This window comes from Xiphophorus hellerii, chromosome 12 (assembly GCF_003331165.1).
Source record: "Xiphophorus hellerii strain 12219 chromosome 12, Xiphophorus_hellerii-4.1, whole genome shotgun sequence".
NCBI lineage: Eukaryota > Metazoa > Chordata > Actinopteri > Cyprinodontiformes > Poeciliidae > Xiphophorus > Xiphophorus hellerii.
In genome coordinates this window covers 16,042,218-16,059,042 of record NC_045683.1, presented here as the reverse complement: position 1 = coordinate 16,059,042, position 16,825 = coordinate 16,042,218, and the positions used below count along the sequence as shown (strand labels likewise).

Genomic DNA, 16,825 nt, shown 5'->3' with positions numbered 1-16,825 from the left:
TTATTTGTTTCGTCAGTGGAATAAATACCCAGTATATTTATATCCATATTACTTGCAAACATATGTTTTAAACATTTCTAATGATCCCGTTTCTATGCATTCTTTAACAACACTGACGATTTTAGTGCAATGAAAGCATATTGACGGTTCAAACTGGCAACCCAGCACAGTAGCTAGCTGAGGAACACATCGACCTGGCTGGAAGTAAAGTCCTCTACCGTTTTGCGTTGAACCGCTTCAAAAAGGATTTATTCCATATAAATTGGTGATCCCGGATTATGTCGGTAAGTACTAATACATCAACTACATTAATATGTGCTCAACAGAAGCGGTTTTAACAAAAAATATTGGTAAAAATGTACTATATGGTGCAGATTTTTTTTCTTAAAGATGGCGACGGTCGATGGTTGTTAGCCTAGCGACATCATGGCTACTGGCTATAGAAAAAAAATATGAGCTGTTAGCACATATTTAACTTCTCTTTCCCAAATTACGGCTTTGAAACTAAGTGAACCAGCCAATTAGCACACGCTAAAATGTACAGCAATGAGTTGTGTACTTAAATATGTAATTGTTCTGGCTGCAACTGTAAAGTTAGCCTAATAAAACGCCATTCAGGTCTAAATAAATACGCACTGTACCGCTAGCTGGAAAAGGCTTAGTACCTGTAATATGTTCATGATGTGTGTTTTGAGATAATGGATTTTATTTTTAGTGAATGTGTCATATTGGACTAAAATCTGGACATTTGTTATCCATTAAATAGGTGTGTTGACAGTTTCTTTTATGTTTTTGTTTGTCTAAACAAATTAATTCATATATAAGGGCACCCCAAAAAACTCTAAATCGATACTAAGACTGTGTATGCAGCCTGAAATTTAAATGTTTAAGACATTTTAAAGGCTGAAAGTTTTGGAGTCATGTCACTAAATTCAGATGGAAAAGTTTGATAGTTTGTGACCCAAACTTTTAAAAACAAAGTTTTATTTCAATAATGTGTTTAATATTCTGCGTTTTTGGTTAATATAATAATTATTAACGGCCCTGTTATGCTGTTGTCAGTCAATTAAACAAACAGAAACAGAGAATCAACTGCATGAAAACAAAGTTGTGTTCAGCATGTGTTCCTTTTTAAATAAAACACTATGTCAAGCCCAAATCTTAATCTAAAAATTTTAAATAAGAGTTGAAATTGATGGTTCCAGTATTTTCCATTTTTAGTGGAATCTGGCAGGTTTTTATTCGGCAGATGAGTTATTAAACTGACATTTTGAGATTTAGCGTGAGACAGTGACGATGACCTAGTTAAGATTATTAAATATATGGAAAATATCACAGGAATTGATCGTGATGAAAAACTCAAGTAAAATAAAGAGAGTGATAAGAGCAAAGCAAACCCTTTAATATTTACGGTACTGCCATTATTTCTGTTCTGTCAGCACTTTAGGTTATTGTATTACTCTGGAGTCTATTCTATGTAAATAGATTGATCTGCTGCTGGTTTTACTTATCGACCCATTTGTTTCAGGCAAGCGACGACTCTGCAGAGTTGAACAGATCAAGTTCTCCAGTTCATCACAGAAGAAAGCACAGCATGGAATCTTCTAGGTCTCCCCGATTCTCCAAACATCACCATTCACGGTCAAGGTCACGTTCCAGGGAACGAAAACGTAAGTGCTTAGAAAAGGTACATAGTCTCTACTAGAAAGGTTTTACACAGCTGGCCATTAGATTCCAAAATATTATCAGTAAAGTTTCTTTAAATGCCTAAAGTTACTTAAAATATATTGTTATGTAAGCATGTTACATAGTTGTCTATTCCCCTCAAAGCCATTCTGTATGTGGGATTGTTATGCAATTGTTGCCAAATGGGTTCCCTTATTTATATTCTGATCAGTTGGGAAAACTGCGTTCTGTCTTTTCTAGGTGACAGAAAATACAGACGAAGTCGGAGCAGGAGCAAAGAGGTAATTAATATATTCATTTAATTTAATGAAAAACATTTTTAATTTGATTGTAAAGCACCATAGTTGCTAGTTTTAGGTCATGGTGAGTATTTGGTGCCTAAGTTCAACATTTGTATGATAGAAAAGCTCAGAACAAAAAAAAAAAAGGACTACAGGCTCATGTCAAAAGGATATTTTTTGCGCTCTTAATGCTCACATGTATCGCAGGAAGCTTGTGTCCTTGGATATCTGTGATTATTGTAAACATATAAATTGGTGAAAAATAGCTTTTTTTTTCTTTTATTTTTGTTAAATCCTGTGTGGAGATCACATGATAACATTTCTACAATAAATCATACTCAGCGTGCTAATGCACGAAGAGACTGAACAGAGGACCCTGCTGACATAGCAAAATAATATGCCTACTACTGGGACAGGTAACTATCAGCCATTCAAACTCCTATTTGTCTCACAATGTTTGTAGAAAAAGTGGCATTAACTCTGTCATCTCTTGCAGCTAGGAATGGGCATTCACTGAATCTCAAAATGCTTTAAACTTAAACACAAAATCAGTTGGATGCCCATCCCTATTTTAACCTTTAAGTTGGTCCAGTTCAGAGTGTTTAGGTTTCATTGAATTGTTAATGGATTTTTAGCACTAATTCGAAGTTTCTGCCTTGATAGTCAGAATTTAACATTTGCATGCACGTCATCAAATCTAGCAAAAAGTTCCAGAAATGCTGGCTTCATTTGTTACTGTTGCTATTCTTTGGTCTCCTTATCAGTGCAGCCAAAACAGTGCATACTCAGAAATACCCACTTATACAGTCATGATCTGAGAATTATGTTGTTGTTTTTTAAAGATGGGTTTCGAAATGACAAGGTCAATTCGTCTTGTCAGATTTTTTTTTTTTTTACAAACCTTTTGCTCTAAGCCATGGTACTAACTCTTTTTGTTGCACTATTTTCCTGAAAGAGACAACTTCTTCTTAAAACAGGCACGAAAAAGGGATTCAGAGAAGCCATCAAAATCTCACAGAAAATCAGACGATCATCAAGAGCAGGAGAGACATCCAGCAGAGAACGGAGAGGACCGATCCAGGCGGAAGGAAAGGAAGTCTTCGAAGGGGCGGAGCTTGTCCAGGTCACACTCAAGAGAGAGGTTAGTCCGACTGATAAGTAAGCAGCTCTTTTCACATGCGATTTGTCTTGTGACAGAGAAGAGAGAAATGCTATGGATTATGGATTTGTTTTTTCTTCACCCAAAATATTTCCTGTGAGTTACAAACTGTCTCTGAACGGGCCGTCATGTTTGAGACAAAACCAACAGCTTGTTTGCTGTTAGAAAGACTTTGTCATTTACTGCTGCAAAATAAAATAAATAATATTTGATGTGGATATTATAGTGGAAACATACAAAAACCATGGTGCCAGACTTCCTCTTTCACCATGTTTTTCAGTTTATTCTGACAGTTAATGAACTTTGCTAGGGCCATGCAGTTAAGCCCTTAATTGTTTATATCACTGGCAGGTTTAGGTCTAAAGTAACCTAATCAAGTAGTCAACAAAATAATCGATAGAATAAATGATCTTTAGTGGCAACTCTAATAAAATTATGGCTGTATTTGTGTAATCTCTTGGATTTGTGTTTGTTTACAGTTAATATACAGTAATTTGTTTTATTTTTATTTTTTACTGCAGACTGCATCACAGCAAAAGCAGGGATCAGCGGCGGTCCAGATCGCGCAGCCGGGACAAGAAGAAGAAAGCCAGGTCTCGTTCAGGTTCCAGAACCAAACATCGTCACCACAGCAGAAGTCGTAGCAAAAGCAAGTGAGTGTTCTAAAATCAAATTATTTATTGTAACTTTTACACATTTGGGCAGGAGAGTGGAGGTACCCAAACTATTCTTCCTAATTTTCCATTGATTATTGCTTCAGGGAGCGAAAGAAGAAGGTCGAAAAAGTGCACAGAAAGAGTCTAAGCAGGTCTGTTAGTCCACTGGTCTTCCGTGGGCGAAACACAGCAATGGATGCACAAGAGGCTTTAGCCAGAAGGTAAAGGAATGTTTTTGTTAATTGAATGTAAATTCGCAAGAGTTTGTTCTGAGGCTTCTGTGCGTGTAGTTCTTATACAGACTCGAGAATCATGTGATTTAATTTAAACAAAAGAGAAAATTAGGTCAATGTTTTTTTTATTTTTCTTTCCAGACTAGAGAGAGCCAAGAAACTACAAGAGCAGAAAGAGAAAGAAATGTTGGAGAAACAGCAGCAGCAACAGCAGGAAATGGCTGCAGGTGATGTATTATTGCTGAGTAAGTGTTCACAATGTTTATCTTTCTGTTCAGATTCTGGTGCTAATGCTCATCGTTCTGTCCTCAGCTGTGGCCGCCCCCATTGCAGCTGCTGCTGCGGCTGCTGCCTCGAACCCTGGCCTGAACGTGGCTGCCCTTCTGGCCTCTGGGACGCAGGTCACTCCTCAGATTGCCATGGCTGCACAGATGGCAGCGCTTCAAGCTAAAACCCTCGCAGAGACTGGCATCGCTGTGCCCAGTTACTACAACCCCTCTGCTGTCAACCCCATGAAGTTTGCAGAACAGGAGAAAAAGAGGAAAATGCTATGGCAGGGGAAGAAGGACGGGGTACGTTTGTTTTTCTGGAAACTTGTGAATATATTTGACAATGATTGCTTACCAAAATACTTATATTTTGGTTTTGTACTTTCTAAGGAAAAGTCACAAACTGCTGAGTTGTGGGAGAAACTAAACTTTGGAAACAAGGACCAGAATGTTAAATTTCGCAAGCTAATGGGCATTAAGGTAAACCTCTTACTTTCTTTCATATTTTAACCACTTTTTGAGTTTTAGTTTAGAGTAACAGGATATTTTACCCTTTGTGTGTTTGCAGGGTGAGGATGATGCAGAAGCTACCAAACAACTCAACGATGAAGGCTTAAAGACTCTTCAGAAGCAAGAGGAGATGTTCAAGAACCTCGATGTTCAGTACGAGATGGCTCGATCTCAGACACACACCCAGAGAGGAATGGGACTAGGCTTTTCCTCCTCTTTCTCTCGTGGGATGGATTCCATCTAGTGCCAAACCTCGGCACTCGTCCTCATCTCATCACATAATTCATTGCCAGCCCTCGAGCTTGCATGGATGTTGCTCTGAATCTGTATATTATTTATAGACAAAAGCCTCATAAATTGTAACGTGTATATAGTAAGACGCTGAGTTTGTCTCAGCGTTTATTAATCTTTACATCTGCGGCGAAAAAGGAGGAGTTATCTTGACAGGTGGTTGCGAAGGTGAAGTAGATATTTCCTTTTAATAATGTGATTCTTTTTTATGAAAAACAAATATATTGATGTGTGGTTGTCGGAGTACGATGTGGTTTAAGTTGATGCTGTTTACATTCATTTAGCAAAGGACACAGTAGCATTTTCGGAATTCCCCATCTTCACTTGTCATTGGGGAAAATCAATCATGGGTTGTTATAAACACTTGTCTACTTGACTGCTTTGGATAGAAATGAGTTTGAAATGTTTCACTCATTCATATAATAAATTTTGTGTTGAAAAAGGTTTCATGCATCACTTTGTGTTTTACAAAACCACATTCAGTTGATAATGTGTTGCATTGATGTCATGGGTGAATGATAAATTGTCCTTTGAACAGTTCTGAGCCTCTATTTTATATTTGTTGACCAAACAGCAGATTCTCCTACATTACTGTGTCTTGGGGAAAAAATTGATGGTCACTTATATATGAGCACATGTTTATGAACAGGTTTGTTACCTCACTGAGTGAGGTAACTATAAGTTGTACTCAAGTAAATGTACTTCAAACTAATATCAGTCAAGTAGAAGTAAAAAGTAGGGTACAGTAAAGCTACTACTAGATGTTTCTTTTTTTTCCCCAAAAGGTTACTAAATAACTAAAATGTAACCATTAGTCAACCCAGATAATATCCCAAAGAAAAGCAGAACTGGAGTAACTGGCTGATTTCCAGTAGCTTGCCACCATCAGTCTGTGAATAAATGTAGTGTGAAGCACTTTGGAGTTCTCTGGACTTGATAAAGAGTTGCATAAAGTAAAAGACCATTTACTTTAACTGTGTTGTTGAATAAAGTGCCATGGATTCAGGCGCCCTATGCCTCTAAAATATGGTGATGTTTATGGTTCAATTTAGTATAAAATGTTTTAGAACCACTTGATAAACAACACTGTTTTGTTTCTTTGCCAAATGAGCAGGTGTAGCCAGATGCAATTTTTTCAGTAAAACCATATTGAGATTAAAAAAAATTTTTCTAAGCAGGAGCAGCACAGATTACTCACTTTTTGTGGACTATGTTTACAATTAATCCAATGCGAAAAGATATCAATATGGTTTAGTTGAGTATTTGTTTATTTAAGTCAGTGCAACAAGATATCCCACTTTCTCCTAATATTGTGCGCAATATTAGGATAAGTATTCAAATAAAGCAGAGTTTGAGGACAATTATTGTGGGCTAATGCAAAACTCTGGGACTTGGAAAAATTACTTCCTATTCTTTGATGCAAAATAACAAAAAAAAAAGACCATATAGGTGCAACTTATGTTTTGCCAAAATCAAGTTATGTTCTAAACAATAGTAAAGTATTTCTATGAATGAAATGTTTTCATAGACAGTTGATAAACCAAACTATAACCTACAATGATCCTGCAAATTTAGGACTGGAAATGATTTATCCTTTGGACAGAAGTGATTTACACAAAAATGCCATCTATAAGAGTTGTGCAGGTATTATGTTGGTAGCTCTATGGAAATCCTCTCTCATTTACATATAAGAGTTGAGTAGAGCACGTGAGCGACACCGGTAATGAGGTTATGGTTCGCGAACTCCAGAATAAGAAGCAGGATTGGATATTCGCTGCGTCTCTTTCCTTCAGTCGACTCATCACACAAGCCCATCCAGTGCAGCAGCAGTGTCTGCATAGCCTCTGGAAACAGTTCTGCAGCCAGCTCCTCTGCAGGTGGTAAATCACTGATCTGTTCGATGTGCTGAACTTTAAAACTCTCTACTTTCTGGCTGATGCTGCTGTTGGCTGCATGAAACTGCTGTCCAAGCCACCGTCCTATACAAGTAAGCATGTAACTCGAATACACAGAGTCTTTAGTCCAGTCTTCAGCGTTCAGTAGTGCTAACACAGCTTCAGTCGCATCCTTTTCATCTAGGCTACCAGTCATGTATCGATCAATCTTCTCTAAGAGCAGCAACATAGTTTCCAGGCGATCTGTGCGGCCTTGAGGGGGAGAGCGGAGTTGGTCATCCAAGTGGTGCAGTTTTTCTCTGAGAGCAGCTACAGCGGGATGGATCTGCTCAGTTTGGCAGCTTTGTTTGGTGAAAGTACAATAATCATGATCTGCTGCTGTATCAGCTGTGTCTTCAGCAGATGCATGCATGACGTTCCCGTTAATATGGCTAAAATCATGTCCAGGTATTTCCAAATCTCTGTCAGCCACGCTTGGAGACGCTGGATTGTCAAGCTGCAGATTGAGGCTGTAATTCATTTCCAGTGGGCTTTTGTTTATCTGTGATTTCCAGACATCCTGCGACAAAAAGACAATCTGAATTATATATTAAACATGTCCAGTAAGAGTCAGATGACACAGAAGCCACTCTTCTTGTTTCTTGAAGATGTTTCACCCCTGAAGAAGTCTTTTGGTTGAGACATGAAACGTCTTCAGGAAACAAGAAAAGTCCACTTCCCTAGGAGTGTCACATCCAAAACAACTGAGAATCTACACAAGCATATCTTGTAAGAAATGTACATACTCCTATCCTTAAGTAAATATAATTTTGGGCTTTTAATTATTTTTAATACTAACATCTAAAGACACTGCAGATTTTCTCTAAGCTACACAGGTTCAAATATAAACATATCCCAACTTATATTTGGTGAAAGATACTCAGGTAGTTTCAAAGAAATGGCTCACTTTTTACTTTACGTAAAATTATGACCAAAACTGTAGAAAATAATCTAATATCATCAGGTTAATGTGCATGCATTTGTACCTGGAAATTCTCCAACACTGCAAGCTGCTCTTGCTTATTGTATATTTCAAAGGCTAAGCGGAAAAGTCCTTGAATGCTGTAAAACCACAAGCTGTTATTTGCAGCAGGAACCCTCAATCCCTGGAATCTGAAAGCTGCAACAAACACACAACAATAAAATAGGTTAAATAAAGTAAGATAATAATAGCCAACACTGCAATAGCCATGGTGTTGAGATTCCCATTGGACTTTAATATGATCAGTAAAACATTTTACCTGAGGAAAAGTGCACTTTAGTGGCAAGTCCTTTCTTGGCAAATTTGGCATGGTACCTGGGATGGTTTTCCACCCGGATGTCAGTATTGGACAGGAGATCAGCTCCTAAATACAGTGGAATTACTGAATCCTGGCATAAAGGAAACGAAACACGGAATTATGTTATTTGACTGCAGTTAATATAAAAATGTGTGTTTGACAATTGTAACACAAATTTAAAGTTTAGATATTGACTTTAACTAAATCTTAATCAAAGTACGCGACAAGATCAGAAGATTTTACCTGCAGACAGCTGCTCAATCTGAACGATGTTGGATTCACTAAGTAAATAAAACGAATTTTCCGACAGCCTCCTTCCCACTGCGGTAAAGCTAACGGGGCAGGTGAACAGCTTGACATAACTACAAGCAAATAAATAGTTTTTCTCAAGCTGGCATTATGTGGCGCATCAATTGTATGTTTACCTTCTTCTTCTTCTTCTTCTTCTTCTTCTTCTTCTTCTTCTTCTTCCTGGCGGGTGGGCAGGATGCCGTTCTTTCTTCTTCTTCTACTTGTTTAATGGTGGTTAGCAATAGATGTTTTGACGCACTGCCGCCACCAACTGGAAGATAATATTTTACTTTAACAGCTGCAAAACTATCAGGCTGCAATTAGTACAGCAGACAAACATGAATCAACTTTTTTTTTGTCAAATTTTTTTAAACAAAATTCTGAAGAATGTGGCATGCATTGCTACCAAGAGACCCATAGCAGTTTGCTCTGATAGCCTTAGCAACCATTAGAATTAGATACTTGCACTGTGTGAAGTCTGTTAAGCGTTTAATTTGACTTTCTATTATTAATGGATGAAAAAACAAGATTGTTTCACATTGTTTGACGTCTGTTAACCTGAAATACGTGACTGTGGGATTAAATGAGCGAATCTAGTTCCTAACACGTGACAGGGAAATAACCAATGAACGCACAAAATGGTTCGTTTCATTACTGAACTTCCGTTTAGCGCTGAAAGGCTAAAAATGGCCGACGTTGATTTCGGAGACAGTGAGCTTTTCCAGCAACTGGAGGACTCTGCTCCACCGGTCTCAAGACACATTCACTTCACAGAGGACGATGGAGAAAACGAAGAGGCGAGCGAGCTCCGGAGCAGGCTGGAAGAGTGTGAAGATAATATCGAGAGGCTTTCTGAGGAGAATATCCTTGCGTCAGTGTAGCATGTTTGCTATCATTAGCCCCAACTGCAGGCTCTCGAGCTGTAAAATATGCAATTGTTTTCGCTGCGTGTCTCTCTCTATTTCTTTAACGTTTAGCTCACATAAAGTGTTAAGACGGAAGCTCAATATCCTGACACGACCGAGGTAATCTTCTAATTGTAAACCTGAGTGTGTCCACTTTAGTTAAAACGAAACCTAACTAAAGGCACATTATTTCTACCTGCCTTTACAGCGGCATCACAGTGGGAGATGTAAACATCGACGGGCCACTTCTTCAGATCCTCTTCACCAACAACATTATATCAAAGTAAGTTCAATGTTGCACCGTTCAGAGGGGCTCAGTAAGATGGGAAACAGTCAAGTAGAAACCAACTTGTGTGTATTTTTGGTTATGTCTGTACTTTTAAATAATATTTACTGGAAAAAATAGATGTAGAGTCGATGTTCCTTTGCATGATTGGTGGCTTCTGTAGATGTTAGCCAATAGATGCATTTTGACATTTTAATGAAACAAAAAGGTTTGTGTTCAGATTGAACAGCTCAAAACAAAGGTGGAAAAAATGAATACTAAATAATGTTTCTCTTCAAGACAATGTCGCCAAGAAATCGAAGACTGCGTCTGCAGTGTCATTTTGAAGCACCAGAAACCAGACAATGAAAAGAAGATATCAGTGTTTCACATGAAACCGCAGGTATTTACCTAGAAATTTATTGTATTTTCAAAATTGTGTTTTAAAGGGATAGTCCAGGGATTTCTAAAGTGTGGTTATGCTAGAGAGTTATAAGCCGTCGATATCTTACCTGTGGTAAATCAGCATATCCATTTTAATATCCAAGTTTTTCCTGCAAGCCATTTTGCTTTGCATGGGTTAATGGTGTGACTTTTCAAAATGCATTTTTAGGTAAAAGTAAAGTATTTCTCACAGATGGTTATTATTTTTTACACTTTCAAAGGAGAACCACAATAGCTGCACCTTCATCTTAGCGGCAAACATCACCAGGCTTGAGTTTTAGGATCATCGTAAGGAGGAATGCAGACAGCTGGCTGCCTTTGTGTCATGGTCAGACCAGGAATATCTTTGAGCCTTACAGATATAGAATGTAAAATGTAGTTTAATTCGCTTTTAATTTGCTTATAAATTTACTTGGCAATAATTTTTTTTGTGCATTTGTATATGTTTAAGAGGCTATATTCTGTTTCAGACTCCAGTCACGGATGAAAACAGAGATGTCATAAACTAATAAATTACCTATCATAACAAAATGCAAATACAATGTGTTAAGTCTGGGGCTTCTTCCAAAGTTGTTTTCTTGTTGTTTGGTTGTAGCCCAACTACAATGTAGGGTGTTCTTTGTGCTTGAACCAGGTTGTTGAAACCACATATTAATCTTTGTGAAACAAGTGCCAGAGTTTTGTAGGGACATGTCTTTAAATGTGTGCTTATTGGAAATGTAGTTAATTTGCAAACCAATTACTTTGCTCTACTAGTTCCAACTTTGGCATGTTTCATATTATGTAAATAATTTACTGTGTAAATAATCATTGGCTTTTCAAATTACAGCCCAATGCAAACATGCCAACGACTTAAAGGCTCATAAAGTAGCACTTGTATAAACCGCCATGACATTTTTGAGTTTGGAGTTATTTATACACCAAAAGTCAATTTGGCTTTTGGTGCCTCTCAGGTGTCACTGCAAGCCATTAGTTTCAGTCTCATAGTCCAACTAATACAGATTTATGCTAAATGAAGATGCTGAAATGATAATCTACTGCAGGGGAGGTGTTGGCTGCTTTTAACCTTTTAAACTTTACTTTAAAAATCCGGACATATCCCTTTAAATAAACTTCCACTGAAACATGTTTCACTTTCTGAAGAATTCAGCTTTTGCGTTGGATGAAGATCCTGATAAGTTGTCTTCCAGTAGTGTGAGAACTACAACAGAAGCCTTTAAAGTAAGTGCCTAAATTTATCTCCACATAAAGCAGAACATGCTGTCATAAGAAAAGGAGAATTTTATATTATTGTACTATTTTGTCTCTTAGGTTGTTGGGAGTGTTTTATATTTTTCTACCTTCAGTGTTGACAAACTTGGACAGCCTCTGGTGAATGAAAACCCCCAGCTGACTGATGGATGGGACGTTCCAACGTATCTTTGAAATGGATTATTTAGCAATTTTCCCAGGGATTTTATTCAGCTTATTTCTAGATGCTTTGAATGTCATTTGGGTTTCAAGAAAAACCTAAGACAGAAAAAAAGCAATAAATGACTATTCACCAAATATCTTTAAACTGTTGTATCAAAGTATATTTGATAAAAAAACTTTTTAAAAAGTAGTACATCTTCCTGAACTGTTGCACAGCTACCAGCAGGTTTATAACCAAGTTATTGGAACAGATGGACTAGAAATGGAAATTAAAAACAAAAGGTAAAAGACTTAAATTATTTCTAAAGTTTTCAAATTCGTCTACTAAAATGCTTACATTTGTGGCATGATTATTTTCACAGACCCAAGTCTATGTGTTTCAACTGTGGCTCCAGCGCTCATCAGCTCAGAGATTGTCCCCAGGTACTCGACTGGAGCTACTAATATGGCAGAAATCCAAGTAAAACTCTCAACATGAAAAACCACTACTTAATTTTCTGCATTTATACTTTGTCCCCTCCCTAGCCTAAAGATATGGCTGCGATAAATGAAAGAAGAAAAGCATTTAATCAGAACTCAAGCCAGGTCACTCAGAGCAACCAGCGTTACCATGCTGATGAAGTCGAGGAGCGCTTCGGAAAATTCAAACCTGGAGTCTTAAGGTAGGATTGATAATTTGTGCAAACCAAAAGAAACAACGATCACACACAACTTCCAGTAAAATCAGACAGCGCATATTTGTTTATATTTATGAATTAATTATGTTTCATTTTAATTTCTAAACAGCGAGGAGCTGTTAGCAGCACTGGGAGTAGCCGGTAACACCCTCCCTCCTCTAATTTATCGGATGAGGCAGCTGGGTTATCCACCAGGTTGGCTCAAAGAGGCAGAGATGGAAGACTCTGGCTTATCACTCTATGATGGAAATGGTATGTTTTCTGTTTGTAATCATGTTTTCCGTCTGTTTTTCTTTTTGTTTTATTAAAACATGTATTTTGGTTGCACAAAATTTGGACCTTATCACAAAGTTTTTTCTCCTGTTTTTGTAGTATCAAATGATGATGTCGGCAGCACTTCACAAAACGTTTCTTACGATGTTTCCAAACTGGTGGATTTCCCTGGCTTTAACGTGCCTGCACATCAAACTAAAGATGTAAGTACATTTCAAACCAAATGCTATATACTGAGCGCTAATTTTTTTAAATCTGTAGGTACTGTAGTCTTGAATTTGAAAAAAAACCCCTCTGTTCTAGATATCCATTATTGCATTGACTGCATAGTTTTATTAAATTTGGAAGTTTGGGATAGATCTGGTGTAATTGCTCTGCATTTTTAAAAAGTTATATTCTTGTCTGATTTACAGGAGTTTATGCATTACGGTTCGATTCCAATGCAGACCAGCCACATGAAGCAAAACTATGCAGCCTACCTGTCCAATAACTTCCCTAAGGTAATGCTTAGAGTTTTGACTTTTCATTCTTTATGTCCAAACTCAACAATATCAAATCATCCAGTTCTTCTGTACGTTTTCATGCAATGTCTGCATCAACTTTCTACAACATAAGGACACCAATAGCATAAAGCTTTTAAAAGGAAGACTCTTTGATAGGGCTGGATAATAAATCATCACATATATCACGGTAGACACGTGATCTTTAACGTCAGTTAGAATGTTCAGTAATTTCACTGAAATCTGATCCAGAGCTGCAGAGCATCCTGGGAGATGTAGGCAGCGAAAAGGCTTTAGCTGCTTACCATCTCACAGCCAGTTAAGCAAGGTTGATGACATTAACTAACTTACTCACGCATCAGTTACCTAGCAGCTCACTCTCTCTATGGTTACCTAGTAACAACCTGCTGAGTAGCTTGCGCAGCAGCAGTTTCAGGTCTCGCCATCGTGCCTCATAACTGCTTAAAAATGGAAAAACAACAATGTGGAGTGAAAGGAGAGAAGAAGTGCAACAACTTAAAAACAAATTGTGGATAAAACCGGAGAGGTGATGTGACCGGTTTAGCAGTATTTCAGATATTCAAATAAAAAAACCTAATCAATAATCATCGATATTGCCTGATATGAAACCCTTACCTGATACATTTTTATGTACTGTCCAGCTATACTCTGAATTGGAAAACATTATTGACTTTGTGAGGAACTTGTTTTTGGCTGCACTGCTTGATCAGAGTACCTAAAATCTCAGTTTTCTTTGCCAACAGCCTGGTGGCTCCTGCAACAAAAGGCGACAAGAGTTCGACTCATCCCCTCATCTCAGGAAGAAGACTAAGTCTAGCCCAGATCAAAACTCAGACAGGAGCTCGGATATGGACATTGAATCAGGTACTGCAACATTTCCCAGAATTGATGTTCACTTACGCCTTATCGAAACTTAACTTGAAATGCAGAATAATAGTCATTCCATTGTGCTTTTCCCAGATCCAGGGACACCATATTCATATCGATCTGGTGACTTCCAGTTCCAACCACCCCTACCTCCAGGCTCCCCTTGCTACAGCTCACCTCCTCCATTACCTGTGGGCACTCCTCCCTCCACGCCTACTCGCCCACCTCTCCCTAAAGGGACGCCTCCACCAACTCCCACCAACGGCTCTCCAGCTCTGCAGAGACGGGAAGTGCAGCTAGCAGATGAGACTGTTGAGGCAGCAGAAGACGATCTGACTCTGGAGGAACTAGAAGAGCAGCAAAGGTTGATCTGGGCAGCTCTGGAAAATGCTGACACAGCCACGAGTAGTGACAGTGAGACACCGGCTTTAGGTACACCTGTTTCCAGTTCGCCCACTGCTTCCACACCAGCACACATTGACACGGAAATGGAAGATGTTGATGAGACGGTAGACACGGTGAGACCTGCGGAATCTTGCTGTGACAGTGAGAATCAAATGAAACCGGCTGTACAAGAGAGTTCAACTCCAATCTATCGGCCCATAAAAGTAGAGGATGAAAGTCCTCAGAGCCCCGATGTAGAGTCTGTCAGACTCCAAGATGACAGCCCTGACAGCCCAAATGCAGAGATCCCAAATGACGGGGCTGGAGATGTTTTGTTTAGTCATGAGAAGATCATAGCTGTTCCTCATAGGAGCAAATTTGCAGCTGGCATTGTTCAATTTGAAGACACTCCTGAATACACGGAAGTAGCTGAAGCCACTGGAACGTATCTGAAAATCAGAGACTTACTAAAAGGTTCCCCTCGAAGCTTGTCAAAGAGAAAATGAAATGTTTGTCACATTGATTCAGAACACAACATGGACATTTTAAAACCAAAATTTCTCTTCCTCACTAAACTTGATCATTTTTTTTTGTTTTTGGCCAGGTCATCTGTAAGGCTACAAGGCACAGTTTAAATTTCTGCTGCAGTAACATTACCTTTTTGTATGCTTTATTTTTTTTTTAATGTAAATCTGTATAGTGTTTAATTTTTATATGGTCATGTTTAAGTGGCTTTTTGTCTTGTCAAATTTGGCTTGCTTTGAAGGTCTTAAGTAAACATGCTTGTGTTCTCACTTTCTGCCTTTACTTTACTACTTTGTCTACATTTTTACTGGGATGAATAAATGGTTACAAAGCAAAGAAACTGGACCACCAGTCATGCTTGGCATGTGTCATAGAAATCTTATTGACCATTCCAGATTTTTGCCACAGGGAAACAGATTATCCATCTATCCCACAGGAGTCAAATCCCAGTCCTGGAGGGCCACTGCCCTGCAACTTTTAGATATGCCTCTCCTGCACCACACCTGAATAGAATAATTAGGTCATTAGCAACGCTCTGGAGAACTGATCTACACAAGAAGGAGGTAATTAAGCCATTTCATTCCAGTGTTTTGTACCAGTGGCACTTCTAAAAACTGTAGAACAGTGGCCCTTGAGGACTGGAGTTTGACGTCCCTGATGTCTTATCAGAGAGGGTGGTTGAAGAGACATCTCTCACCCCAGGAAAACTCTTCAGCTCAATTACTGGGGCTCTCAAGGTGTTCATACACCAGAAGGGATACAAGTACATAGTCCTTATAGTGACCTCTGAGCCTGTCCTTAATTTTCTTTTTCAAAGTAAAAGTATTTTGTGAAACAGCTCACAACCACAAAAAGGTCTACTGATACCACCAGGTCAGGGGTCTGTTTTTGCAACAGGTGGATACGTTTAAATGTGTTCTTGTCTTACAAGTAGAATGGAGAGTGAAGAACTAAAGGGTCTACATAACCAACAGTTGTGGCCAGGAGAACATGGATTCTTCCTGAAAGCAGTGAGATGCAAGCAGCTGAAACCACTCTCCTCCATAGGGTGGCTGAGGTCCAACATCTCAGAACGGTGGCACAGACTAACATATAAAACATTTTTAATTGTATGTCTTTATGTTTTGAAGCAATAAATGATAGTATTTTTAAATTATTCCTTTTTTTCTAGAGGTCATCTCAAGAACCCCTTTGTATTTATGACCAACAGGAAGGGTGATTATGCTAACTTTGGCTGTCAGTAGCTCAAGTATAAAATCTGGTGCTGGTTATTTCCACATGCATGCCATTGTGGTTTAATAAAATTTAAATTCAAAACTAGAAAATATGGCTATTAAATCTGGACAACTGAATAAATATAAAATTGGTAAATATTATTAAATGTGGAATTTAATTGTTAAATCTCTTAAAATAAATTGCATATATCAGTGTTTTTCAACCATGGTTCTCAAGGCACACTGCCTTGCGTTTCCCTGCTTCAGCACACATGATTTCAATTGATGGCTGATTAACTGGCTTTTGCTGAATTGCAATCATCTGAATGGGGTGTGTTGAAGCAGGGAAACGTCTACATGCAAGTCAGTGTGCCTTGAGGACCAGGTTTGACAAACACTGGCATACATGAAGTATTTAAACTTCATATCTGATTGCTTAATCTGCACACTTAACTACAAACCAGTTACCTTGTTTACTGTATGTCTAAATCAGTATTAGTCCCGCCCCCTGACTTTAACTGGGAAGGCTGAGAAATAAAGCGAATTTAGGATAAACTGTAACACCGGGTTCTAATTTAATTAAAAACATCAACTATTTATGAAATTGTAATATGTATAAAGTTATTTTTAAAAAAACAACTTTTACATTCAATTTTATTTGTAAGAAATTATTGACATGTATCTAAGTGTTTTTAATTTAACTAAAATTATTTATTGAAGGATTTATTCACGTGGCAAATATTTGCG

At 38.1% G+C, this 16,825-nt stretch overlaps 3 protein-coding genes across 3 annotated transcripts; 2 read left to right on the top strand and 1 right to left on the bottom strand.

Moving 5' to 3' along the window:
- Window positions 1–156: 156 nt before the first annotated feature.
- On the top strand, window positions 157–5,530 carry rsrc2 (arginine/serine-rich coiled-coil 2). Its single transcript, XM_032578317.1, has 10 exons — window positions 157–284; window positions 1,529–1,670; window positions 1,927–1,967; window positions 2,945–3,108; window positions 3,648–3,779; window positions 3,887–4,003; window positions 4,157–4,242; window positions 4,328–4,587; window positions 4,675–4,764; window positions 4,853–5,530. Exons 1-10 carry the CDS (start codon window positions 279–281, stop codon window positions 5,036–5,038), a joined length of 1,224 nt encoding a protein of 407 aa, XP_032434208.1. The 5' UTR covers window positions 157–278; the 3' UTR covers window positions 5,039–5,530.
- Window positions 5,531–6,330: 800 nt separating this feature from the next.
- On the bottom strand, window positions 6,331–9,008 carry LOC116729655 (uncharacterized). The gene is made up of 6 exons (XM_032578328.1): window positions 8,997–9,008; window positions 8,725–8,770; window positions 8,543–8,631; window positions 8,261–8,390; window positions 8,006–8,139; window positions 6,331–7,539 (listed from the first exon to the last, which is right to left on the bottom strand). The coding sequence occupies exons 1-6, from the start codon at window positions 9,006–9,008 to the stop codon at window positions 6,763–6,765; spliced, it is 1,188 nt and encodes a 395-aa protein (XP_032434219.1). The 3' UTR covers window positions 6,331–6,762.
- Window positions 9,009–9,213: 205 nt separating this feature from the next.
- zcchc8 (zinc finger, CCHC domain containing 8) lies at window positions 9,214–15,209 on the top strand. Its single transcript, XM_032578316.1, has 14 exons — window positions 9,214–9,451; window positions 9,573–9,615; window positions 9,704–9,778; window positions 10,061–10,163; window positions 11,348–11,425; window positions 11,516–11,619; window positions 11,834–11,899; window positions 11,980–12,040; window positions 12,143–12,279; window positions 12,404–12,546; window positions 12,667–12,770; window positions 12,981–13,067; window positions 13,832–13,952; window positions 14,049–15,209. The coding sequence occupies exons 1-14, from the start codon at window positions 9,229–9,231 to the stop codon at window positions 14,843–14,845; spliced, it is 2,142 nt and encodes a 713-aa protein (XP_032434207.1). The 5' UTR covers window positions 9,214–9,228; the 3' UTR covers window positions 14,846–15,209.
- The last annotated feature ends 1,616 nt before the right edge of the window (window positions 15,210–16,825 follow it).